The sequence below is a fragment of the Dendrobates tinctorius genome, unplaced genomic scaffold, assembly GCF_039654945.1.
Source record: "Dendrobates tinctorius isolate UK_male_01 unplaced genomic scaffold, ASM3965494v1 ptg000005l, whole genome shotgun sequence".
Classification (NCBI taxonomy): domain Eukaryota; kingdom Metazoa; phylum Chordata; class Amphibia; order Anura; family Dendrobatidae; genus Dendrobates; species Dendrobates tinctorius.
Window position 1 is genome coordinate 10,519,913 of NW_027361673.1, and position 27,400 is coordinate 10,547,312.

Below are 27,400 nucleotides of genomic sequence, written 5' to 3' on the forward strand. Positions count from 1 at the left end.
GCAGTTTTGGCCAATATAAGATAAGGGCATCACCATTCAGGGCTTGTCTACAGCATTATATAATGCTGTATATGAACCCCCAACCCAGCCTGGAAGAACTGAAAAATAACTTTTATTATACTCAGCCGCCGGGCCTTCCGGTCCGATGGGTGTCGCTGGTCTTGGTCCGGCGCCTCTCATCGTCTTATGGTCGCCGCCCTCCTGCTTGCTTCTTGTGGATGACACAACCCTGCGTCATCCACATGGGCTCCCCGCCATTGCGCTCCTGCGCAGGCTTACTTCTCTGCCCTGTCAAGGGCAGAGCAAAGTACTGCAGTGCGCAGGTGCCGGGGCTCTTTGACCTTTTCCACCACCTGCGCACTTTTCCTCTGCCCTCAACAAGACAGAGAAGTGCGCCTTCGCAGGAGAGAGTTGCCGGGAAGTCTGTGTGGATGATGCAGGGTCGCGTCATCCACAGGAAGCAAGCAGGAGGGCGGCGATCATAAGAAGATGGGAGGCGCCAGACCATGACCAGGGACACGCATCGGACCGGACCGCCCCCTCGGGTGAGTATAATAAAACTTATTTTTCAGTTCTTCCAGGTCCGGGTCAGATATACAGAATTATGGAATGCTGTGTATAAGCCCTGAAAGGTGATGGCAGCATCTTATATCGGCCAAAACTGCTAACAGGTTCCCTTTAAAGCCACCACTTCAGCATTTTTATATTTCAGCACTGGAGTGGCATCACTAATCCGTGTTCACTTCCCCTAGTAATATACTCACCAGCTGCCAACTTCAGCTGTTCTGGCTCTGCTCTTGTCCTTTCCGCCATCTTGTGACCACAACTTCTGAAGTGATTTTCACAAGCTCTCAATGTTAGTCTATGAGGGCCCCGTTTTGTCTCTCATAGACTTACACTGAGAAGTGACCTCCAGCTCTCCCAGCAAACACTGGAGTGATGCAGCAGAAGATGAGAGGAGCGGTACTGAGAACAGAAGAAGACAGCAACTGGTAAGTATCAAACTACGGTCATGGAACTTACATTAGTGACATTACTCGAGGACTGAAATAAAAAAACACCTTTGACAATTAGCCATTTCAGGCAATATTAGCATAGAGGTTCTCTTATCTTAACTCCTTGTACTGTGGATGTTTGCTCAATAAAAGCCATTGATATGGATCGCTGGTGCATCGCTAAGGGTACCGTTACACCTAGCGACTCACCAGCGATCCCGACCAGCGATATGACGCGGTCAGGATCGCTGGTGAATCGCTGGGTGGTCGCTAATGAGCTGCCACTCAGGCAGATCTCATCAGCGACATCGCTGGGGACGGGGATCGCTACTTACCTGTCAGACGCGGCGATCCTGCGTCCTCCCGCCCGGCTCCACGCTTCGCTCGTCGTCACAACAGGAAGCACCGCAGGAAGCTGACGACGAGAAATGATCCAGCAGCTTCTCGCGCGATCAGCGATTACCAGCGGGGGAGCCGGTCGGAGGTAAGTATCAGGCATAGCGATATCGCTAGTAATATCGCTGTAACGTCACAAAATCGGTGACTTTACAGCGATATTGCTAGCGATATCGCAGTGTGTAACGGGGGCTTAAGTGGTCGCTAGTGAGCTGCCACATAGGCATATCTCACCAGCGACATAGCAGCGGTCGGGGGTCGCCACTTACCTGTCAGACGAGGCGATCCTGACGTCCACGCGTCGCTCGTCGGCGCCACAGGAAGCCCAGCAGGAAGCTGACAACGAGAAACGGTCCAGGACGTTCTCGCGCGATCAGCGATAATCAGCGGGGGAGCCGGTCGGAGGTAAGTATCACATGTAGCGATATCTCTAGCAATATCGCTGCTGCGTCACAAAACCAGTGACGTTACAGCGATATTGCTAGCGATATCGCTATGTGTAACGGGCCCTTTAAGGCCCCGTCTCACATAAGGATGCACCAGCGATCACGACAACGATACGACCTTGTCAGGATCGCTGGTGCATCGCTACAGGATTGCTGGTGAGCTGCCAAACAGACAGATTTCACCAGCAATCAGCACCAGCGAGGACGTTGGTCTCTAAGGTAAATATCAGGTTACTAAGGCTGGTTTCACACTTGCGTTTTTTTCCCTATGCTTAACATGGGTGCGCATAGTCATGCGTTTGTACGCGTTTGTATGCGCATGCGTTTCTTTGTAGTGTGCGCCCGGGCGCACAAAATGCATCCTGTTGCATTTTTTGTGCGTCCGACCAGTCTTAAAAAAACGCATGTGCACGCAATGCGCACGAAATTCACCCAAAAGCACATTAAAGTCTATGGGAGCGCTGACGTGCGCATAGTCATGCGCACGTCAGCGTTTAAAAACGCATGCGGTTTTTTTTGCAAAAACCATGCTCAAAAAACAAGAAAACGCATTAAAAACGCATGATGCGGTTTTTATTCACGTTTGCACTGTGCACGCAGCGCAAAAAAACACAAGTGTGAAAGTAGCCTAAGCGGCGCGCGTCACTTAGTTACCCGATGTGTTTCTTCGAAACCTGTGTACTCGCGCCGGAAGCTGCCAGCACGCAGGTTTCTAAGGTACACATCGGGTAACTAAGTGATGCACGCCGCTTAGTAGCCCGATATTTACCTTAGAGACCAGCTCCCAGCGCCTGCTTAGAGCGCTGGGAGCCTCGCTGATCGTTGGCTCCCGCTGCCACACGCAGCGATGCGTGCTGGCCAGCAGGAGACCAGCGATCAAAAAATGGCCCAGGCCGAATGAGCACGATCAGCGATCCCCGGCAGGGGGGGGGCGGTCGCTGATCCCCGTCACACACAGCGATCTCGCTGGCAGGATCGCTGTGGCGTCACAAAATCAGCAATCTCAGCTGTGTGTGACGGGGCTTTTAGATTAGCAGTTGTCTGCAATTGAGTAAAATAACAATAAGACCACATTTTATTAGTAATCAGTGCAAAAATGCAGTTACTTCCAAATACATTACCGTAGTTTTTCCTTCAACAGTATTCTCTAAGGCAAACCTCTCCATTCATTCTCTTGGCTTAAAAATTGTCACATTCGACAAAAGAACATTTTGCTAGTTTGTTGGGTGTTTGCTAGCCTGTTTAGAGAAGCCAATAGTCTGGATGAAGCCTTCCTACAAGCGATTATTGGGTTGTCTTAATGGGCCATGAATAAAAGAGCCACTAGAATCGCTATACATAGCCATATAGAAGCTGGCTTCCTAAAATATATTTTTTTCAGAAGTTTGCGACATCAGAAAATTAGAACTAAATGACTCTTAAAGTGGTTATCTCACCTTGTCTGGTCTTTTTTTTTTATTAGTTAGGTCTGTGATGGCTGATTATTATAGTGAAGGAAGTGCCTGCTTGCCATAAATTTCTCTAAAGGCGCCTACTATAGGGGAGAGGTAGTATTACATGCTGGCCCTTTAAATTGAAGACGTATTATAATCTAAAAAATGTATGTTTTATTGCTAACCTCCAAAATGATTCCTAACTAAAGAGACAGATTTTTCATAAAAAAACACATCAAAGCCTTTGGTGATAGGGGACAATTGGTTAGGCTCTTTCCCACCAACCAAAGCCTCCGCCATACACACAAGACTAAAGTCGGCGGAGATTATTGAGTTCCACCAACAATCTAATGTATATGCGGGCCATGACTGATGACTATCAGGGGAGTTAAGGATCCTGTGTGATTTTGGACTGCTGATCCTTTTTTTTTTCCCTGAGATAACCCACAACCAGAGATGTCGGATGAGTCCTTCTTTGTAGGGGAGGAGATAGAGTTGGGATAGCCACTGGTCAATCCCTCTAAACTGTATGGGATTTTCTGGCAGTCACATGCCAATTAGACGTACCCAGCCTTGCTCAATAAAAGTGACTTTAGTGAGGCTGGACACATCTAGTCGGTATGTGGTGCAAATCACATACTTGTGGTCACAAGACCGCCCACCGCCGGCATCGGAGAATCCTGACTGTATGCACTCTGTGCACTGTGAGGATTCACAAGTCTGCAGTCACATAGAGTGACTGCAGATTTGCACCTCAAGCCCGGATCCCCTTTAAGTCTATGTGTTGGAGCCTCCTTCAGAGCATAGATCAGCAGCGCTTATCTCTCTCTCCTGCCGGCTAGTTTGGTATAATGTATAAGACAGTTGTCTAGAACTAGAGATATTGTAGCAAACTCATTTGTCTTATGAGCCTGATCTGTACGTTTTTATGTTCTGGATATGAAAAAGAATATGCATACAGTTGGAAGATCCCTTTAATAGATGGAATTCAGTCTCTTTAAATATGGATACATGTTTATAAATGTCATTTATTTTCCTTATTAAGCTATAATTGGCAATGACTTCTTGATACATAAAGTCAATTACTTTGTTCCACCCCAGCTAGTGAGGCATGGAGCAGTGATCTGGTTACTGTATTAGTAATGCTTTGTGACTCCGAGAAAGTACCAGAAATCACAAACTGACTTGAAGGGTGGGGAAGACTATTCTTTTAAAATTAATATTTGACTTAATTTGGTATTTAAAAATGAAATATGTTTATTTTGTAGTGGTTATTGCTGCCTGATATTTTCCATTTTGACAGCTCCGTGTTACATTACTGTTCTCGATTGTAAGAGCTGTTAACATAAATCTTTCTTTAATGAGCCAAGAACGCGCTTTCTCTACCCCTTAGATGAACTTCCAAGGACATCAAAAGTGCTTAATGTCTTTTTATATAAAAACGAAACCTGCGTTGAAATGCAATGACTCTCAGTTAGTGATGCTTCCACGTGAAAAGTGATAATATATCATTAAAAATACATCAGTAATGTCTCACTTCACCCTATGTCAAGTCATTATAGGGCGATAAGGACAACTTTTAGAAACCGTTCTTGAAAAATCTCATAGATCAAACCTCTATGATCGGGCTGCTATTATTACATGTATCATAATAAATTAGATTAAAGAATTAGCGTGTCCGCTGTACAGACTCTCGGCATATTTTGTAGCTTTCAAAGATCAGATTCTTTTGGTCTGAAAATTTGTTCTGAAACATCTCTGCAGAGTCGTCCTGCTGATGCCCTGTTCATTGTGTTAAGAACTGGAATACAATGGGTTTTCCCGGAATTGATACTTACTCCTTTTCCACTTAGTGGTAGCGGTAATAGTGTGATTTAACCTGACCCCTGGAACGCCCACTGCTCACGAGAATAGGGGTCCTAAAGCCCTTGCCTCTTTGTACACTTTGTAGAGCCTTGATGAGGAGAACATACTTGGATCTGCCATTCAAAGTCTAAAATGAGTCACTGATGGTCGAGACAGAAGTGCCCCGAGTGCATTGTTCTCACAGGGGTATTCCCAGCTTCCAGTTGCAGTGTTCCCTCAGCTTGTGAGCTCACTCGTCTGGGTTTCATTTCTGCCCCTCTTCCAGGCCAGCTCCTGCGGCCGCACCTGTAACAGGGGTGCGTTTCTCCTCGGCAGCAATAGCACCTGAGCATCCATTACTGCCATTACTGCCTCTGAGCTGCTGTAGCCGTGGGTATAAAATTTGCCTTTCTTTCTACTGCCTCCAATTAGGAGAAAGGAGGAACTGGGGCACCCTTCCGACAAGTTTTTTTTCCCTGGCCTCCACAGACAAAGCATGCGTGACTGGTCGAGGCCTGGCCTCTTCTGCTCAGAGAGTGGGGTTCTGGTGCAGTTAGAAGAGCAGTACTTCATAGTCACCAGGCTCCTGCGCTGGTCAGGGACTAGTCCCTTGGTTCACATCCTGCCTCTCTGACGGCTACTTCACTGTATCATTTGCCGACTCTTCATACTCTAATATTCCCCTTATTATTGGGGTTCCTCAAGTCTCAGTCCTAGGCCCCCTATTGTTCTCTTTATACAATGTCCCTATTGAACAAACCATCAGGAGATTTTGTTTCCAGTATCATCATCTGTATGCTGATGACGCCCATTTATACACCTCTTTTCCTGACATTACCACCATGTTAATAAACAAAACACCAGGGATTGTCTGTCCACTGTCTCTAACACCATGTCTTCCACCTATCTGAAGCTCATTTTATCCAAAACTGAACTTCTTGGGTTTCTGACCTATACCCGATATTGCAGTTACCTTGGGTGGTTCAGCCATAACTCCCAAGCAGCCCGCTTGCTGTTTAAGGAGGTGCGCACGTTGCGGATCTGCTTGTAGAAATTTCTGCGAGGTTTCTCCATCTCTTGGCAGAAACATAGTGGAAAGTCCGCTCGGTTTTTGATGTGGTTTTGTGAATCCATAGAGCTAAATAAAAATATATTAGTAAAAAAAAATTGTGATGTCATTTCCTTTTTAAACCTCTTTTTCATTCTCCATTGAAGACCATAATGTCATTACATACCATATATTACATACATATATGTTATACAGCTCTGGCAAAAATTAAGAGACCACTGCAAAATTTTTAGCGTGATTTTTCTCTTTATAGGTATATTTTTGAGTAAAGTGTAAATTGCTCTTTTATTCTATAAACTACTGACAACATGTCTACGAATTTCCAAGCACTAAATTTTGTGTTTATTTTCAGAAAATGAGAAATGGTCAAAATAGCAAAAAATGCAGTGCTTGCAGAGCTCAAATAATGCTAAGAAAACAAGTTCATAATCATTTAGAAACAATACTAATGTTTTAACTCGGGAAGAGTTCAGAAATCAATATTTTGTGAATAACCATGATTTTTAATTACAACTTTCATGCGTCTTGGCATGCTTTCCACCAGTCTTTCACACTGCTTCTGGGTGACCTTATGCCACTCCTGGTACAAACATTTAAGCAGTTTTTTTTTTGTTTGATGGCTTGTGACTATCCATCTTCCTCTTGATTACATTCCAGAGGTTTTCAATGGGGTTCAGGTCTGGAGATTGGGCTGGCCATAACAGGGATTTGATGTGGTGGTCCTTCATCCACACATTGACCTAGCTGTGTGGCATGGCGCATTGTCGTGCTGGAAAAAAACACATTGCCTGAGCAGAAGGAATCAACTGTTTTTCCAGGATAACCTTGTATGCGGCTTGATTCATACGTCCTTCACAAAGATTAACCTGCCCAATTCCAGCCTTGTTGAAGCATCCCCAGATCATCACTGATCCTCCACCAGATTTCACAGTGGGTGCAAGACACTGTGGCTTGTACGACTCTCCAGCTCTCCGTCTAACCATTAGACAACCAGGTGTTGGGCAAAGCTGAAAATTAGGCTCAGAGAAGATTACCTTACTCCAGTCCTCTATGATCCAATCCTTATGGTCTTTGGCAAACTTCAGCCTGGCTCTCCTTTGCTTCTCATTGATGAAAGGCTTTTTTCTATCTTTACATGACTTGAGCCCTGCATCTAGGAGCCTGGTACGAACTGTTCTTGCCCTGCACTTCACCCCAGCTGCCATTTGCCATTACTTCTGTAGATCACTTGATGTCATCCTGCGGTTGCTGAGTGACATTCGAATAAGATGACGGTCATCCCGGTCAGCGGAGAGTCGTTTTCGTCCTCTGTCGGTCTGTAGCTTTGTTGTCTCCAATGTCTGCTGCTTGACCTTGTTGTAATGGACTGCCGTCTTAGAAATTGTAAGGATGGAGGCAACATGATGCTCCCTGTAGCCCTCTGCTAGTAAAGCCAGAATTAAGCCCTTCTTATCCTCGGTCAAGACTTTTCTTTTCAACTCCTTTGGCATGGTTAGAAGTTATTTTTTCATTCCTATTTCTTTTGGGATATTCCTAGCACTTGTTTTGCCATCCAACTTGTCCTATCGCAAGAGGATTGTGACCACCACAGCAGGGTTTTTTATACTTTCCTTTGCTAAATAAGATTTGGTTCAGGTGATCAACTAATCAGAAGCACATTAAGTAGAATCATCTATCTCCACATCCTCCATTCACCAAATAGCACTTGGTAACTGCACTGATACAGTTACTGGCTGATGAGCGGATCAGGCAGCTTTATACGATAACCCCTATTTATTATAATGATGGCCGACCCAGACATGACAAACACTTTTACCTATTGTGCCCCCCAATTTCCTTATAGATTGTAAGTTTTTGAGCAAGGTCCTCACTCCTCCTGTAACTGTTGGAACTATGTTGTAATGTCTTTGTTTTTACATGTTCCTGCTTAATTGTAAAGTTGTTGAGGAATATGTTGGCGCTGTATAAATATTATTAATTATTATTAGTAGCCCCAGCATGGCCTCCATGTTATTGTGAGATTCTGACGCTATGGCTGACCCCACATTTATACACAAGGTGCATAATGTTGTCCTGTGGCTGCAGTTAGAAATATCTGTGTATCACAGTAACTCTTTATAGACTTCTCACTGCTACATCTGTTTATGTCTGACATCTAATATAGTACTTGTTTGGTTACATTTTAAATATATATGTATACTAGCTGAAGAGCCCGGCGCTGCCCGGGCATAGTAACTAACTGTGGTTAGGTATAACAAATGATAATTATCCTCCATCCCATAGTCCCGTGCCCATATACCCATCATACATATCTACCATCCCATAGGCCCGTGCCCATATACCCACACACTGTTTCCCCATTATGTAGATAGGGGCATTATGACATCATAATGAGGGGCGGGGCTTGACGCGCACACGCTTTTTCCCCATTATGTAGACAGGGGCAAAATTGTTTGGTGAATTGGAACGCGCGGGGTTAAAATTTCACCTCACAGCATAGCTTAGGACGCTCTCGGGGTCCAGACGTGTGACTTTGCCAAATTTTGTGGCTGTAGCTGCGACGGTGCGGATGACTATCCCTGACATACACACACACATACATACATACATACACACTTTGAGCTTTATATATTAGATACATAATATAATATAAAATTTAACCAAATATATATATATATATATATATATATATATAATGTATGCTGCTGCACAGTCATTAGATTTCCACTTTATAGCCATGAGTAAAGTACAATTCTGGCATCATCAGCCTGCAGTGATTTATATATATATATATATATATATATATATATACATTATATTTGAATATAATATATATTGTAGGCTGCTGACAGGGAGAATACTTGATGGAGTGTATATCTCTCCCAGAAAGTTAAGCTGGGAAAGATATTAAAAGTTGGGTAGTACTGGTTGGAGCAGCGGCTTAGGTGCTGAGCTATTTATATGGTAGTTGTGGGCCGGCTTTTATTGGAGTGATGAGGAGGATTTAGTGGTGGCGCTCATCACTCCCACTCCCTCTCAGCTGAGAGAGGTCAACTCATTACAGATAGAAAAAAGGCTGAAGGAAAAGATTCAGAGAGACACAGCCTCAGGACTGATTTGGTGTACTTCTGAGAAGGACATGCCTGGCAGTTAAGTGTGCTAAACACCGAGTTAAGGTATGTTGTATTAGTTAGCACCTAGCCAGGCAAGTCTTTGTTGGTTTTTCAGATGCTTTCTTGTTTACCACATTTCGGTTGCAAATAAAGCCCCATGCTTATGGGCTCTGTCTGCCTATGTCACTGCCACGCCGCTCTCCAACGCCATAGCATGTTACAATTTACTTATTTATTAATTTTACTCATTTGTATAGCGCCATTAATTCCACCGCGCTTTACAGACATTATTGACACTGCCCCCAATGGGGCTCACAATCTAATTTCCCTATCAGTATGTCTTTGTAATGTGGGAGGAAACCCACACAAACGTGGGGAGAACATACAAAATCCTTGCAGATGTTGTCCTTGGTGTAGGTTGTTTTTAGTCCTTCATAAAGTTTATTATTGGCAGGGAGAATTTTTTTTTTCCAGGGGCTCTTAAAGGCCATTTATAGATGATAACTTCCATTCTTGGGAATACCCCTTAAGGCCGGGGTCACACTTGTTGTGAGTGTGATGTGAGAAACTCGCACAAGTCTCTTGCATCAATACCCGGCATTTCTGTGCAGCCGCACAGTCCAGTCCCGTGTGCCGGCAGCAGTGCTGGGTATTGGTGCACCAGTTTCTCGCATCACATTTGCAAATGTGACCTCGGCCTAAGGGCTCTGTTCACATGATCATTTTGACATTCTGTTTGCCTCTTCAGAATTCAGCAACTGACAAAATAAGTGATCTGTGCTGTTAGTTATGCAAGCAAGTCCCATTGGTTATATAGCGTCCATCCTGGTTCAGTAAAGTTCTGCATGCAGTACTTTTTCCTTTTGAGGGGAGTGTCAAACGGATTGCCATCAGGGGGCGGGAGCTGCACTCACGTCAATGCAGTGTCCATCACCCCTCCTGGAACAGGACATAATCTGTGTGCAGCGCTGCAGTTACTACAGTAAGGGATTCGCCTCCTTCTGAAGATGTCCTGGATTCACGGTGATGGAAGCTGTGAGAGAGGAGAGTGCAGCGCCGGCACTCTGCTTCTGTCTCCACCGCCACAGCTTCCAACTGTGAAAGAAGATGTTGTCAAGGGGCGATGATAGAAGCAGTGACACCAGCACCGTCCTCAAATGAATAGTCATCAGGGGTTGGTGATAGAAGTAATACGTGACACCAGTGCCGCCCCCTGATGACAGAAGCTGTGGGGCAGCGCTTGTCATTTACTGCTTCTATCTCCGGCCCCTGACGAAGATGTAGCGGCGGAGACAGGAGCAGAGTGCTGGTGCTGCGCTCACGCGTCTTTTTTTCGCAATGACCATGGATCCATGATGCCTCTGAGTGGCGATACAGGGGACCTTAGTAAGTAACTGCAGTGCTGCCCGACCATGATGTCTTGTTCATGGAGGGGCGATAGGCGCTGCTGGAAAGTGAGTGCAGCCCCAGCCTCCTGTGACGTCCCACGAATGACTTCTCGCAAACGAAATGTCACAGGCAGTGCAGTAAAAAGACACCTATAGCAAGAAGTGTAGGGTCTTTTATAATAAAGCGAATGTAGTTAGGGTGTAAATCTAGATATTTAGAAAGGACACGTTTTAGTTGTTGGACCACCCCTTTAAAAAAAAAAACAGATTGTAACCGAATCTGTTTTTTTTTTTTTTTTAACATTGAAGTCTAGAAAATGGATCCGTTAATTGTCATCTGTTTTATTACCATTTTTAACTAATCCATGTTTTTTTTTTTTGCTTACTGAATCTGTTTCAAGCGAATGATTGCTGGACGTGTGAACCTGTGACAGTTGTAGCCGGTTGCTGTAGCAGGAAACAATGCACGATGGCGGCAGCGAAGGCCGCGGGTCTGAAAACAACCGTCCTGCAGCAAAGTGACAGCCTCAGACAGGTGTCAGTGAGAGTAACGTGATGTCACACTGCAGCTTTAATACTCCTGCCATGCTGTTAAACTTTACAGCCACTATCTAAATTCTTCTCCAACGTCCATATCTTTCTTTCCTTAGCGATCTGCGACTGCCTTTAAAGTTATATTGCCCAGAAATATGGTAGGGTGCCATAGACCAATGCTCGTGCGTGTGATATAATCAGCCTTTCTGCTGGCCCTCTGGGGCCGTCTGATTTATGGCTCATGATGCACCACAAGCTGCAAATCTCTCCTATAAATGTGCTACTCGTATGAAGGCAATATTCCATTATTTATCCTCTATTTGTGTATTTCTAAGCACAAAAGCAATGATTTTTATAAAGCCATTATGTGACAGTAACTTTTAATGTCTTTCCTTGGAGAGAGCGATTTTACTTATTTTATGACACGACTCCAATGGAGTGTGACTTGGAGGAAATCTTTTTTTTTTTTTTTTTTTTACAGTTGCAAACCCAGACCGTAACAAATCGACCGCCATAGTTAGAAAGTCATAAAGATAAGGCGCTAAAAAGATACTTGGTTCTCAAATGACCCAATTATATACTAATGAAAAAGGGGTGGGGTGGAGGAGACAGAGATTTCATAGTACAAACTGGATACGTTATTTAAAAGGAATCTGTAGATTTTGCTGTGGAATCTGAGAGCTTACTGATGTAGTGGCAGAGACCCTGATTCCAGCAATGTATCACTGGACTGCTTGGTGCAATTTTGGTACAATTCTTTTTTTCTGCTGTAGATGTAGCAGAGCTCAGAATGCTGAGCCACTGTACAATGTACGTCAGCAAGCTACCAATCAGTGGTGAGGGCAGGATTACACAGATTAGCTAGACTGCGCGGTACATGACACCTAGTCCTGCAGTGATAATCTCCTGCTGATAAAACACTGATTGTTTTTAAACTAAGCAAGCTGCTGAGCAGGTGACACATCCCTGCAATCAGGATCTCTGTCCCTACTTTATGCTGCTCTCAGATTAAATGGCAAATGCCAACTGAGAGAATCCTTTAATGTTTTATACCTGATGAGGAGATTTTAAATTGAAAATCCTTAATAGTTCTAAAATCCATATCATCATCATCCGGACCGCTGTGACCTGTGATTAGCTGCAGTGGTTAGATGATTACAGGCTGCAGCTGTCCTGCTCTGGTGGAGCAGTGATGTTTCTTCTTCCTGTCTCGGCACAAACTATGGGGAGCGGCTTTTGCTGGTGCTGACAAGTATCACTTTATTACAGCTTCCTGCCCCATGGGAACTTTGTCTTTAACCCCTTTAATATGAGCATGTAGTGAAATAGTTCTTACATCCAAGTGTATTCAGTTAACACCCACTCAGCCTGACGGACAGCTGCAGCTTGTACAGAGCAGTGTGGGATCTCTGCAGCAAGTGGAGAACATTGAGGAGCTGTCAGTCAAGCTAGGCTGGTGAAGAGTAACATGAATTTTCATAAATGATTATACAGCCATTCTGTCCTGGATTAGATTATACTAGTAAATACAACAACCTCATCAGGTCTATTTATGTATACAGTTGGTATTGTAAATTCTTGTGACAGATCTGCTTTTGGGACATCACTTCTCATTACGGAAGAAAGGATGTTCTGGCACGTAGGAGATCTAGAGAAAATCGGTCTGACACTTAAAGGGAATCTGTCACTATGTTTTTGCTTCCGAATCTGAGAGCTGCATAATGTAGTAGCAGAGACCCTGAATACAGCGATGTATCACAGAATGGGCTGCTTAGTGTAATTTCCATAAAATCATTGGCTTATCAGTAGAGTTGAGCGACTTTGGTCGGATCGGGTTTCATGAAACAAAATTTGAGTCGGATGAAACTGGTCTGACTAGGGCAAAAAAAAGTCGTAGTTTCGTCCGAAACCCGACCCCAATGTAAGGCAATGGGGAATAAAAGTCGGTATTGAGTGGATGAGTGTCAATTTCTTTTTTCCACAATATGATAATTTTGAAGCATCTTTTTGTTGTAACTTTGCATTGTGCTGTTCCTCTATTATTCCTCCTGGAAATGTAGTACAGTAATAAACGGAAACTTGGATGTAACTATGTCCCTATTACACACTCTCAGGCTATGTTCACACGTAGTGTTTTTGCTGAGTTTTTAAAATAAAATGTTTAAGCTGCTTACAAAAAGTGAGTTTTGCTTAGTTTTTGCTTCGTTTTTTTGGTTAGTTTTTGCTGCGTTTTCGGCAGGATACAATTGTCTCTTGTGCATGCCTTTGACGTTTAATGCATAAAAAAAAAAAATCTGATTCAAGGTTTTGGCACCAAAAGCACATGCAAAGCCTATAAACCTACTTTTTTTGTACTACCCATTGCTTTCAATGGGTGAAAAACGCTGTAAAAAGTGACCTGCTGCCTTTTGCAAAAACACAGCTCTTTGGATAAAAAAAAAGCTCTTAGGAACAAAAAAAGGTGCGTGCATGAGATTTCTGAAATCTCGTAAATTTGCTGGTACTGTAAAAGCGGCTGAAAATTTGCTCGTAAAATAAGAAAAAAAAACACTGTAAAAATGCAACGTGTGAACATAGCCTTACACTGTCCAAGGAGTGTTCACCCCTTTGAATGTTCCCTGGGGAAATACCCTACCCAGCAGGAGCAGCACAACACAGACTGAGATGCTTCAGAATTGGTATTACGGTACATGGCAGAAGTATTGTGCTCCATTTATTCTCCTTTTGGCGACTTTTACAAAGTTTTATTTCCATTAGTGGGAATGTATGTACTTACTTCTCCCCAATAGTGACTGTTACGTACCTCGTCTGCATGTGTTGTGTTTGGCACATAAGAAAGCTGAGGGAGCAGAGTGTGGGAGCATAAAACAGCTGTAAAAGGTGTGTGATGTGGCACAAAACAAAGCCCAGGAAGGAGTTGGGAACTCCGCGAAGCTGGAGAGGGGTCCACATACAAGAGCTGGGGAAGGTGGAACCTGGCACCTAAAAGAGCTGGGACGGGCGTTCTGGAACAGAAGAGTTGGAAGTACAACGGTCTAGTACAGTGGAGAGCTGGAACATGTAATAGTCCGTGATATTGGCCCCCACCCCCACTCATGAACACAGCTCCATCGTTAAATTGTACCTAAAGTTAAAGGTTCCATACTGCAGCCAATACGACCCATAATTAATTTGCTACTATTTTTCCATGTAAAACTTTGTGTAGGCTGCCGATGAGCTGACAGAGAAGCCTCAGGGACATTGAATTCCTCCGAATTCCCTACTTTATTATCAGAATTTCCGCTTCCAAAGGGACCAAACGGTGAACTGCTATTTATGCACATCGTCGTTCATTAGTGAAAGTTCTCGAAGGGTGAACCTACAATTCTGCATCTAGCAATCTAACACATCCTAGTTGAACCTTTAAAGAAAACTAAGCAGAAACCTATAAATATCCATTGTCTGTGCTGATCCTCCGTAAACAGTACATAACGCAATGCCTCCGCCATTTCCCCTTCACGATCTAATGAAGGTGGATTATTTCCTGCCAGGGTGATATTCGGTGCTGCGGCTGCATTAGAATTTACCGTAGTGAGCCGGAGGGATAACTACGGTATAGCAATCTCTTAACAGCTTGAATAATGAGAGGACAGGATTGGGATGACTGTCATTACGTCTCCGAGAATGCTCGCTTGCAATACATCGGTGATTTTTTTTTTTTTTTTTTTATTGCATTGGTGAATTAAAAGGACTGTCCACGATTAGAAAAACAAGGCTGTTATTTTCCAAGGACAGTTTCACACCTGTCCATGATCTGTATCTGGAATTGCATATTATCACCATTAAAGGGAATATGTCAGCAGGTTTTTGCTATGTAATTTGAGGGTGGCATGAGGTAGGGGTTGCAACATTGAATTCCACGATGTATCACATGTCAAGCTGTGTGCTGTTTCCTTAGACTGAAGGTTTAATCACTTCATTAAGATTGCTGGCACTAGCAGGCAAGTGCTTCCAAGTTTGACTCCTTCTGTGATAAGCAGCTCACTGTCTATAGACTGTGTACGCACAGAGCCTGGTGTGCGCAGGGGTAACTTTCTCAGCTCTGCTGCGTTACTAAATCTAAAAACTTGTCAGACCGGCTGCACCCAGTAATCTAAGTGATACATCGTTGGGTTCAGGGTCTCTTTGCCTACATCATGCTGCTCTTAGATGAGGTAATAAAAAACAGCTGACAGATTCCCTTTAAAGCACACCTGTCACCAGGTTTGGCCGATATAAGTTACAGTCGCTGTCTTTCAGGGCTTACCTACAGCATTCTATAATGCTGTATATCTGCCCCCGATCCGACCTGTAAGAGAAGAAAAATAACTTGTATTTTAGTCACCTGCAGGGCGGTCCAGTCCTATGGGTGTCACAGGTCTTGGTCCGGCGCCTCCGATCTTGCAACGCCATCCTCCTGTTGCTTCATGGCTCCTCGGCATCGCACAGGCGTTCTTATCTGCCCTGTTGAGGGTGGACAAATTCCTGCAGTGCGCAGGCGCTGAGCCTTCCTGATATTTCCCGGCGCCTGCGCACTGCAGTACTTTGGTCTGCCCTCAACAGCCCTGTTTTTCTAATCCTGGAGTGTGTCTCCTTAATCTGAGCGGTTATGCAGAGTAGTGGAATAGCAGTATTTGGTGAATGTAGTGGTTGAGAGACAGCACAAATATCCCCATCTTCATAATAAGTCATCAGTAGCCAGCAGATCACACTATTCCAACCCCCCCCCTTTTACAATTACATTACATCAAATATCCTTACAAACAGAGTGATCTATTTCAAGTGTTTATTTCTGTTAATGTTGATGATTATGGCTTACAGCCAATGAAATCCCAAAAGTCATTATCTCAGTAAATTAGAATACTTTATATCACCAGTTGGAAAAAATGATTTTAAAATCCGATATGTTGGCCTACTGAAATGTATATTCAGTAAATGCACTCAATACTTGAGTCGGGGCTCATTTGGCATCAATGCGGCGTGGCATGGAGGCGATCAGCCTGTGTCACTGCTGAGATGTTATGGAAGCCCAGGTTGCTTTGATAGCAGCCTTCAGCTCGTCTGCATTGTTGGGTCTGGTGTCTCTCATCTTCCTCCTGACAATTCACCATAGATCCTCTATGGGGATAAAGTCAGCTGAGTTTGCTGGCCAATCAATCACAGTGATACTGTTGTTTTTAAACCAGGTGTTGGTAGTTTTGGCAGTGTGGACAGGTGCCAAGTCCTGCTGGAGAATGAAATTTCCATCTCCACAAAGCTTGTCGGCAGAGGGAAGCATGAAGTGCTCTAATATTTCCTGGTAGGCGGCTATGCTGATTTTGGTCTTGATAAAACACAGTGGACTTACACCAGCAGATGACATGGCTCCCCAAACCATCACTGATTGTGGAAACTAGTCTTCAAGCAGCTTGGATTTTGGCCTCTCCACTCTTCCTCCAGACTCTGGGACCTTGATTTCCTAATGAAATGCAAATTTTACTTTAATCTGAAAACAACACCTTGGACCACTGAGCAACAGTCCAGTTTTTTTTCTCCTTGGCCCAGGTAAGACGCTTCTGGCCTTGTCTATTGGTCATGAGTGACTTGACACAAGGAATGCGACAATTGTAGCCCATGTCCTGGATACATCTGTGTGTGGTGGCTCTTGAAGCAATGACTCCAGCAGCAGTCCGCTCCTTGTGAATCTCCCCGAAATTTTTTAATGGCCTTTTCTTAACAGTCCTTTCAAGGCTGCGCTTATCCCAGTTGCTTGTGCACCTTTTTCTACCACACTTTTTCCTTCCACTCAACTTTCCATTAATATGCTTGGATACAGCACTCTGTGTGAACAGCCAACTTCTTCAGCAATGACCTTTTGTATCTTACCCTCCTTGTGGAGTGTGTCAGTGACTGCCTTCTGGACATCTGTCAAGCCAGTAGTCTTCCCCATGATTGTGGAGCTACTGAAACTGACTAAGGGACCTTTTTAAATGCCTATGAAGCCTTTTCAGGTGTCTTTCGTTATTCTAATTTACTGAAATAATGACTTTTGGGTTTCATTGGCTGTAATCCATAATCATCAACATTCACTTAAACACTTGAAATAGTTCACTCGGTTTGTAGTGACTCTATATAATATAGAGTTTCACTTGAAAAACTGGAACAAATGAACTTTTTGATGATATACTAATTTTATGAGAAGCATCTGTATGTTATAATGTTCTTACAATACAGGACGGAGTTGCATTCACTATTTTGAAATTATCCTGAGTTCTCCTGAATTTGCATCATAAATCCAAAACTATGCTATTATGATGTATAAGCTTGTATAAAAAAAATCAGAGCGTCACTTTGAGTCATTACATCAGGGCTATTGAGATGGAAAGAAAGAGGTTCTCACCTTGTCAGGTTGTGATCCACCACTACTGCATTGTGCTTGAAGGGACTCTGTCAGTACAGAATGATTGTTCAAACCAAGTACAGGCACTCGGTGCACTCTTGGCATGGCCAAACATTTAAGGACATCTTCCTCCTTAGATGGAAAATAACTATCACTGCCGTTTTCTGGCTCTCTAAAAGATATGGAGGAAAAGGAAAGTAGGTGGGAATCTGGACTTTAAAGTTTGGCCACTCCAAGGGTGTCTTGAGCGCCCGAGCTTGGTTTGAACAGTTATTTTGTGCTGACAGAGTCCCTTTAAAGTCTGTTTTCAGCATTCCATAGCCAGTATGCCCATATTAATAGTTTGGTGACAGATTCCCTTTAAGATCAGGCATTTAGAAATGTGAAATATTGATTATAGATTTGGCAAAATATAACCAAGTAGTCCAAACAACGGGGCTCCAGCACTTCATAAAGAAGAATAGATTTTATTGTCTAGAAAATATTATCTGTTTTCAGAGGCATTTCCCTTCATCAGATGACAAGAGACCATTTTTGTATTATGTGTTTATTTTATACAAATCAGTATTTCACAAAACTGAGCTATTAGTGATACGTTACTCAAAAACCCTGTAGACTGACTCTGGTAGGAACCAGCAGAAAGTAATGCAGTGGCTATAGGTTTGTGTTTTATGCTATTGGTGTTTTTTTTTTTTTTTTATTGTGGTTATAAACTATATTTTTATTGTAATGTGCTTGAAAATAAGCTATCCAAGAAGTATCATTTCTCCTTGCGGAGAATGACATGCTAAGCTTGTCGAGGTGAGGAGACTTAAAGCCGCAATGCTCCTCTGGGAAATATGCTAATTATGCAAATTGTCTCTTCAGAGAGGAAGAGGACTAGAACTCTAGTGCCACCTATTGGAGGTAGCAATCCTAAAAGTCAATGTTGACCCTTTAATGAGCCTAGTTACATGACTTAGGATAAAAGCCAAGCCAGAATCTCCATTTGCAGACACTATGTTTCGGGGTACTGACCCTCATCAGTGCAAAGTGGGAGATCTGGTTTGGCTGTGAGAGAGGCGTCTGACCGATATCCAAGAAGTATCATTTCTCCTTGCGGAGAATGACATGCTAAGAGTTCTAGTCCTCTTCCTCTCTGAAGACACAATTTGCATAATGAAAATAAGCTGAAATAGAAAATGTGAATGTAAAAACTGAAGACATTACGATTGCAGTACAGATAAAAATTAACTGACCTATTTTATGCTTCTGTTGTTCATTAGAATAGATTTACTTTTGTTTTCTGTTAATATTTTATGTATTTTACCTTGTAGAACCTCAAAATGTCAACTGAAAGTCAAAGGGTAGATGATAGCCCAAGCACTAGTGGAGGTAGCTCTGACGGAGACCAACGAGAAGGTGTTCAAAATGAGCCAGAGCGGGAAAAGGTTCAACCCAAGAAGAAAGAAGGGAAGATATCCAGCAAAACAGCTGCCAAACTGTCCACGAGTGCCAAAAGGTGACATATTCCTCATTAATCATGCGGTTGTACGGTGTATTCTCGGTTAAACTCTTAAGTGCATACATTGGCGTTGACACATGAGAATCTCAGTTAATGTACAGAGAGTTAATTTTCCATTGGGCAGAGATAAAGGTTCTCCACTGAAGCCCGCCAATAGTCTTAATTGAAGAACCTTTATCTCTAAAGCTTAAAACTCATCTGCAAATGGAGTTTTTTTTTTTTTTTTTTTTTTAATTTTTTTTTTTTAAGACATTGTTTAGTTATATTAGTTATACAGGTTCCCTGATAGGATTCACATTACTGTTCCCACAAGGATTGTTATTTCTATGAAGGTTAAATCTCTGCTCATGTAGGCAAATTTGCCCTTGACGTGACTGGCACAGTTAAGTGACAAGCCCTCTGGTTGTCCCTTCAGGAAAGAAAGGACCACTTTGGCCGACGTGATGCATTGATATATTATAATAATTTTACATCGTATAATGCTTCTTTTCCAAGTCATTTAATTTGCATGTTCGGGGTGACTTTACCAGGAGTCACTTTCTCTCGCTGTGTATCCCTAATCTGACAGACACTTGACCACCAGCAGGTAGAGCACTGGATTTAAAAGAGAATTATCTTACTTTTTTTTTTTTTTTTTCTTAAATTCAAATTTTAGCTCCTGTTTGAATGTATGATAAAACTCATTTCCCGTGACAGCGCAGGTAAAGATATATTTTTCATATAGAACAAACAGTTACCATATATACTCGTGTATAAACCAACCCGAGTATAAGCCAAAGCACATTGTTTTTCCGCGAAAAACTGGGTACACTTATTGACTCAAGTATAAGCTGGGTATGCAATATCCCCTCATCGCTATCCTGGTATGGATGGCTCCTTTTCCCCATCCTGGTGTGCATGGTTTCTCATCCCTATCCTTATATGCATGGTTCCTCATCCCTATCCTTGTATGCATGACCCCTATGAGAAGAGCATCAAAAAAAAAAAAAATACTCACTGTCCTTGCGCGCCCTTGCTGCACCTTGTTCCGGTGCCCGCAGCTCCAGAGGCCGGGCAATCATTTAGGTAATGAATATTCACTCCACTTCCCTCCTATGGGAGTGGAGAGAGATGAATATTCATAACTCTTAAGTAGTGTGCACCTGTGATAGTCTGGTAGCTGACACTGTGCAGCGGGCACAGGCTGCAGCCGCTGGCTCCTGCCTCCTGCGACCCGCTGCTCCACCGCCCCCCCTTCCCTGCTGTCTTCTGGGACAATGACTAAAGTATAAGCCGAGGGGGGGGGGGGGGGGGGGGCGTTTTCAGCACAAAAAAAGTGCTGAAAAACTTTTACACTTGTGTTCTTGCGGCCCCAATAAATTTCTATGGGGCCGCAAAATCTGCCCGCAAAAATTCCACGGTGCGCCATGTGCCATACGGCAGTGAGGGCCGTATTTGCAGCCATGAAAAAAGATCAAGCCTGCTCGATCTTTTTCACGGCGTACGGACACGGCCCCCATTGACATTCAATGGGGCCGCAAAAACAAACTTCCGCTTGCACCATGACTTTCAGTTTTGCGGAACGTCGTTTTTTTCCCCCAATACTATTTCCATAGTATTGGAAACATGAAAAACGGCTATCCGAAAGTTTTTTGCGGTCCGGTATTGCGGCATACCGCCTTTTATGCAGCGATACGGCCCTCAAAAACGGGCCCCAAAAAACCCGGTAAGTGTAAAAGTAACCTTAGAGGGCCAGGAACGCTGTTGTGCATGGAAATAACAGTAAAGGTCCTGCAGAGCTAAACCCAACTTGATCGCCCTTTCATTTTATGGATCAGGGGTAGTCACATCCCAATGCATATACTATTTATCACTTTATGAAATTAGTATTATAATCTATTTCCTTATGAGGCCAGTTTTACACACTCAAGTATAGACCGCCATGTCGAGGCTGTGGGTCACTTGCCCAGAGCTCCACAACATTATAGACTATGGGTTTATTGAGTTTGGGTAAGCAGAACTGTGACCGAGCCGGAAATCATGGTCTGTACTTGAACTGTGAGGCTATGTGCCCACGTAGCGATTCTGAAGCCGAATATTCCTGAGCAGAATCGCACACCCTGCTCCCGGTAAAAACGCATGCGGTTTTTGACACGCTTTTGACACGCGATTCCGCAAAATTAATGAACATGCTGCCTTTTTTTTTTTTTTACTGCTAAGCGATTCCGCAGCGTTAATAAACGCACCATTGGCACAACATGTGCGTTTTCAATTATAATTGAATGGAATGCTTTTTTTAAGTGTTTCCGCGGCAGAATCGCGCGGTTAAAAATGCCGCGGAAACGCTTAAACGCTACGTGTGCACACAGCCTGAGTGTTGAACTTGTGAAACCAGTCAAACTTTTCTCCGAGGTCTACAATGTTATCATTGACTGTTTACTTGAAATCTGGATTTTAGAGGAGAGGGACAAGGAATGAGGCCATTATCCACCATGCCCTCCAAATAAAGTATTTCTCCTGAAGAAATGTTCATTTAACATGGGGTAACGAGGAGGTAGGTTATGTCACCATGCCGTTAAGGAGTAGAGTAGGATAATGGCAACGAGGCTTCTCAGACGTCAGATATTCGGGTGGGGAGTATGTGAAATGATGAAAACTGTCAGGCTGCTCTTGGTAACGGCTCTTCTCTACCCATGGTAGCAAATAACCCCCACACTGTTGATTATAGGGAAATACTAGGAGGGAGCAGATGTTCACATGGAGTCTTCAGGGTGTGTGCTGGCTGATCTGAATGTTTAGCAACTCGCTCGAAACACCAGGGGATTTTGTATTTCCAGTGAAGCGGCCTGCTGCAGTGTAACCATTACTGGCAAATGTATAATGTTCTTCCAGCGTTATCTCGTACACTCGGTGCAACAAGGGCGTGCGCAGGAATAGAGACTCCATTTATTGTCGTTAACAGAAGAGGTTTTTGTAAAATAAAAATAAAATCAAAAGCAGCATAAAGAAACACATTTGTCTTTACATCGTTTCAAAACATGTTGATATGCTGTGAGCTCATAAGTGTAATATGGTTTGTTTCACAGATGTATGGGCTGGATTTATTTTAATTATTTCATCAGTCTTTTTTCATAGGTGCTAGGCTTTAGTTAGTGTTACATTGTCTATTTCCTAAATGTAATTCACTCATTATTTAATTTAATGCTTGTCTAGTGCGAGCAAATCCACTTAATATGATATCTTAAAGGAACGTTAAACCTAGAAATGAATGTTCACATCAAACAAGAAAAATGAGTGTTCTCGCTCTTTGTTAGTCTGTAGCAATTTCTGCAAGATCCTTAGAGGCCAGGGCTGGCTCGAAAGTCTGCAGTCACTCTATGTGACTACAGATTCTCCTGTACCTGCGTCAAGACTGGGCCACATTCCCACTAGACGTGTGTGGACTCGCACGTCTAGTCAGAGTGTCGCCAGGAGTATGCATAACTTATACTTGCAGTCACATGACCGCCCACTCATGTTGCAGGCGCCGGAGAACACGGACACCGTGCGCTGTGAGAAATCACAAGTCTGCAGTCACATAGAGTGACTACAAACTTTCATGCTAAACCTGAGTAACCCCTTTAAACAGTCGGTCCCGATTCATCATTTGCATTTTTTTTTTTACATTTTTGTGCATTTTCTACTTTTTCTTTAAGTCGCAGGACATGTATGTGGGTTGTTGTGTGGTCGTCCTTGTTGTTGTGCCATTCTAAGTAGACGCAGACTGGTAGGCGCGAAGAGACGGGTGGACAGTTGGAATTGAGACATATCTTCGTGTACTTGTTTGCCGGCGGACACAAGAACAACCCCCAGTAACTTTGAAATATGTCTGACTATGGTTGCAACTCTCAGCCCCATTAGGCTACGTTCACTTGATTTGCCACTCAAATTTTCCAATGGCAAATCCACAGTGTAATACAATAACACCAATGTATATATTTAATAACTCTGATTTTTTCTGTATGGAAATTGACTTGCAGTGTGGACCTTACTAATATATAAGTATCATAGGTTCTTCCCCGGACTTATTAGTGCACCCTTCACCACAGACTCCTGTGGCCGCTCATGGAGGAGCATGTGACCAGTGTACTCCAGCAGAAACACACTGTACATGGGAAACCTGTATTTCGATTGGAGGAGGCTGATGGGACAGGTTCGGTCACATGCTCCTCTATCGGCAGCCATTTTGAGCAGAGTAGGCCTATGCAGCTTGTAGGAAAGACTGCACAAATAAATCCGCAATGCTTCACAGAGGAGGAGAGCCTGTAATATTATCTTGTCCCCAACACACTTGTTAAAATTGGACAGCCCCATAAAGTTCAATTATGTAATCTTTTACAGCAATGGCTACCTGCTCTCACACAGTAACTGGATTAGGACATTTTATGTTTTACCTGCCTGTTCCAGTCACATAAATCAGCCATTTTCATAGATGAGCCACTTAGACTTTTGTGGTGAACATGTAGGTTTTATAGTGTTTTCACCATAGAGTTGTCCTCATAGACTGTAAAGCTGACTGTACATGGCATAATGTGATTATTACTCCATATTCCTCTATATATGCATGTTCAGCTCGACTTTAAGTCCAGGTTGATTTCTGTATATTTTGGATGGCTTTGATGCTGATCAAAAGGATGTTCTGGCCTGTGTCGGGGTGGCTTGTCCGCCTGTGTCGGGGTGGCTTGTCCGCCTGTGTCGGGGTGGCTTGTCCGCCTGTGTCGGGGTGGCTTGTCCGCCTGTGTCGGGGTGGCTTGTCCGCCTGTGTCGGGGTGGCTTGTCCGCCTGTGTCGGGGTGGCGTGCCCGCCTGTGTCGGTGTGGCGCTTCCGCCTGTGCCGGTGTGTCTTGTCCGCCTGTGTCGGTGTGGCGTGTCCCCCTGTGTCGGGGTGGCTTGTCCGCCTGTGTTGGTGTGTCTTGTATGTGCAACATTTATGTGGTGTATACTATCCTCACATAAGTAGGCCCCAAAGCATCTCTGGTGAATTGTCATATATCACACAGCTGTGGCTCCTATGAATTGTGTCTCTCCCCGCCTCTGGCTTATTAGTCGCAGCTGTATGGCGCGCTAATGTCTCACAGTAGGGTTTTATCATACAAAAGCTCGAGCAGATGTGTGAGGGGTCAGAGCTGGAAGACATGAAAGCGCAGGGACGTGAACATATTTTTTGAGCACGCCGAAGACACTCTGATAGCACCTGAGCATGCTGAGATAACACCTTATCCAATCACGTTCACTCATCACTAGTAGTTTTATCTTCAGTGTATCCTGGCTTTATACTCACTTTGTGTATATTACCGTAATAGTTTTTAGCATTTTCTGTCTGTTTTCTTCTAACTGACCATAGGATCGCATTCAGACATCCTTGAATCACATATGTGTACTTGTATCTGTGTTTTTCACTGATAAAACTCTTACCCATTATAGTCTCTGGCTGTTTACTGTATTTTTTTTCTGGACCAAGTGGTCCAGAATCATTAATTGAGATGTATCTGTTTTTCATTAGCGTCATATACCAAAATTAGCCATACAAGTCTATGGGTCCACAAGAGAATCGTCAACTATGTCATCCATGTGCTGTCCGTTTAGTGTCCGTGATTAACATTGTACTGGATAGAAGAAGCTTTTCAATTTATATTTTTATATGAGAAAATCACTGAAAAAACTCTGATGGTTAAAACTGAAATGCTGATAAAAACTGAATAAAATACATTGATGGAAATCACACCACATTATGCGTACCAGAAAAACCAGTGACATCTGAATGAGGCTTTATGAGGTTGTCCCAATCTCGGGACATTTATAGCATATCTGTATAACGCTTAATGTCTTGCAGACTTGGCTAGACATGCACCATTCTCTCATCATTTGTGTGGAAGTTCTGAAATCTGTAAAAAAAAAAAAATAAAAAAAAAAAAATTATGCGTTCTGTAATTTTTTTTATTTTTTGACTCCTAAAGAAGTGAATAGAGAGAGAGCGCGTACGCATGGTCATCTCTTCATTGTTTCAATTCTACCTTCTATGTACAGAATATGTTTTGGATATGTGGCTATTGATGCACTAGTAACAAAATGAGGATTGCTAGACGAAATATCTGGGGAAAAAAAAAAATATATATATATATTACTAGCTTGGCCCGTGCGAAATTTTCGTACATTGGTCGTCGGGGGCGCAGGCAATTTCAGAAAAAGCAAGCTGGTCAAATGTAAATGTATTTCATGAGATAATGAACCCAGACAGGTATTTATATATGTAGATTGGTAATGCATTAAATTGGTTTGATAAGAAGGGGCCAAAAAATGTCTTCCGGTTGAGGTGCCACCTACAGGTCATTGTGTCTTTCTGCAGGTTTATGAAAATTAATGTTTAAATTGTATTTAGTGATAAATTCGTGGATGAGTGGTTTGTTTGGCTGTTTTCTCACTGAAGGGAGCAAGTTTACCTTTCAAATGGTGTATCGTGTGTGTGGGGCGAAGTAATCAGCGAAAAAGCAGTGCATGTTTACAAATGTGTTTGCATTTGTGACTCACCATTTGTCTGTGTGAGGCGAAGCAATCACCGAAAAAGCAGTGCATGTATACAAATGTGCTTGCATATGTGACTCACCCGCAGTGAAGTGTGCAATCCTCCAATGTGCCTGAAATAGGCTGGGCAAGCACTTGAGCAAGCTGGAAAGACCCCAAGGCAAATGTTTGGATTTCTTTGTGATGTCTGTATGCAGCCTTGTGGTAGTGTGCTTTGGGGTAGTGTGCTGCCACCTGCAGGTAATTTGACCTTTCAAATGGTGTATCATTTGTTTGTGTGAGTGGAGTATGAACGGAAAGTGTGCAGTTCAATAGGCAGTGAATGTTTACAGATGTTTTTGCACATGTGCCTCACCTGCAGTGAAGTGTGCAGTCATCCAATCTGGCTAAAATAAGCTGAGCAAGCAGTTCGGCAAGCTGGAAAGCCCCCAAGGCAATTGTTTGGATTTGTTTGTGATGTCTGTAAGCAGCTTTGTGGTAGTGTGCTTTTCGGTACTGTGGTGCCACCTGCAGGTCATTTTTCCTTACCGCAGGTTTATGAAAATTAATGTTTAAACTGTATTTTGTGATCAAATTGTGTATGTGTGGTTTGTTTGGCTATATTCTTGCTGAAGGGGACAAGTTTACCTTTCAAATGGTGTATCGTGTGTGTGTGTGTGTGTGTGTGTGTGTGTGTGTGTGTGTGTATGAACGGGGATACAAAGGAATCACCGAAAAAGTGTTTAGAAATAATAGAATAGATAGAATTGTAAAAAAAAAATCTACCGTAATAAAAAAAAAATAAAATAAAATTTGATGTTCCATAAATATTGCTAGAATTTTGTGCTATTCCTGATATACGGAAAGCTTCACCGCCCTGGATATTTTCCTGCTAATCTTTGCACACTGTTTGCCTCCTTCTCCCCGATGTGATGATGATGTGATTGATTAGAAAGAAAATTCTGCGGGCAACCCTGCATAGAGCAGCTGGAAGCATAGACCGCTACCTGCTGTGCCATTGTCTCTTCATTTATCATCCTTCATATGTTGTTGGATTCCTCCAGGCAGCGGCTGTATGCTACCGAGATGTTATGATGTGCGGCTATAAATGCCATTCATATATACCATGTATGCTATTGTCCAGCTGTATCTGTCTGTCTAAGTACCATCTTTTCTATAACAATCTATTGTTTTCATAACAATGTGTATATGTATATATGATTTTATGTATAGATATAATGATCTAGATATACATTGTTATGACTTATTGATTTTTGCAGAAAGATGTTTTTCCCAGTATGGTTTCAGAAAGAGGAGTCCATTATAAGCAAAATCAAGATTGTTCTTGTTTCTTAGTGTTTTCATCCATTGTCTGCTTTCAATCCTTTTTCTGCCTTTTATATTCAAGTTTATTATTTAATGCAGCTTGCACGTATTTCCATACACTGCAAGCTGCACTGTTCCCTTCTTCCCCAAATCTATAAGTATAGCTTAGTTGAGTGCTTCTACTCTCAGCTTGTGACTGCACAGTTTTGAACATGGTCATAGTTCTAATCGGTAGTAGAAGCAATGGAGATGCCCATTTCATTTTCCGCCTCCCCTTTCTGTAATCTTGTTGTGCTCCCATTCTGATGCCATGCAGGGAATGAATCTGCCTTTAGTCGACAGCTGCAGATCCCAGATGGTAAACAGAATGTTAAGCCATCGGTCTAAGATGGCTGCAGTGGTCCCCTTAACAACGACCTGTAAACCATAAACGCAA

At 43.0% G+C, this 27,400-nt stretch overlaps 1 protein-coding gene across 2 annotated transcripts in view; it reads left to right on the top strand.

Moving 5' to 3' along the window:
• Positions 1 to 27,400, top strand: part of LOC141083823 (ubiquitin-conjugating enzyme E2 E2) — a 278,410-nt gene that overhangs the window by 9,224 nt on the left and 241,786 nt on the right. The window contains exons 1-2 of one of the 2 annotated variants that reach the window (XM_073568286.1): positions 9,217 to 9,360; positions 18,933 to 19,117. In XM_073568286.1, coding sequence (XP_073424387.1) covers positions 18,942 to 19,117 — 176 coding nt within the window. In that variant the 5' untranslated portion in view covers positions 9,217 to 9,360; positions 18,933 to 18,941. Of the gene's footprint in view, positions 1 to 9,216; positions 9,361 to 18,932; positions 19,118 to 27,400 lie in introns of those variants that run through there. The other variant, XM_073568279.1, reaches the window with a different exon arrangement.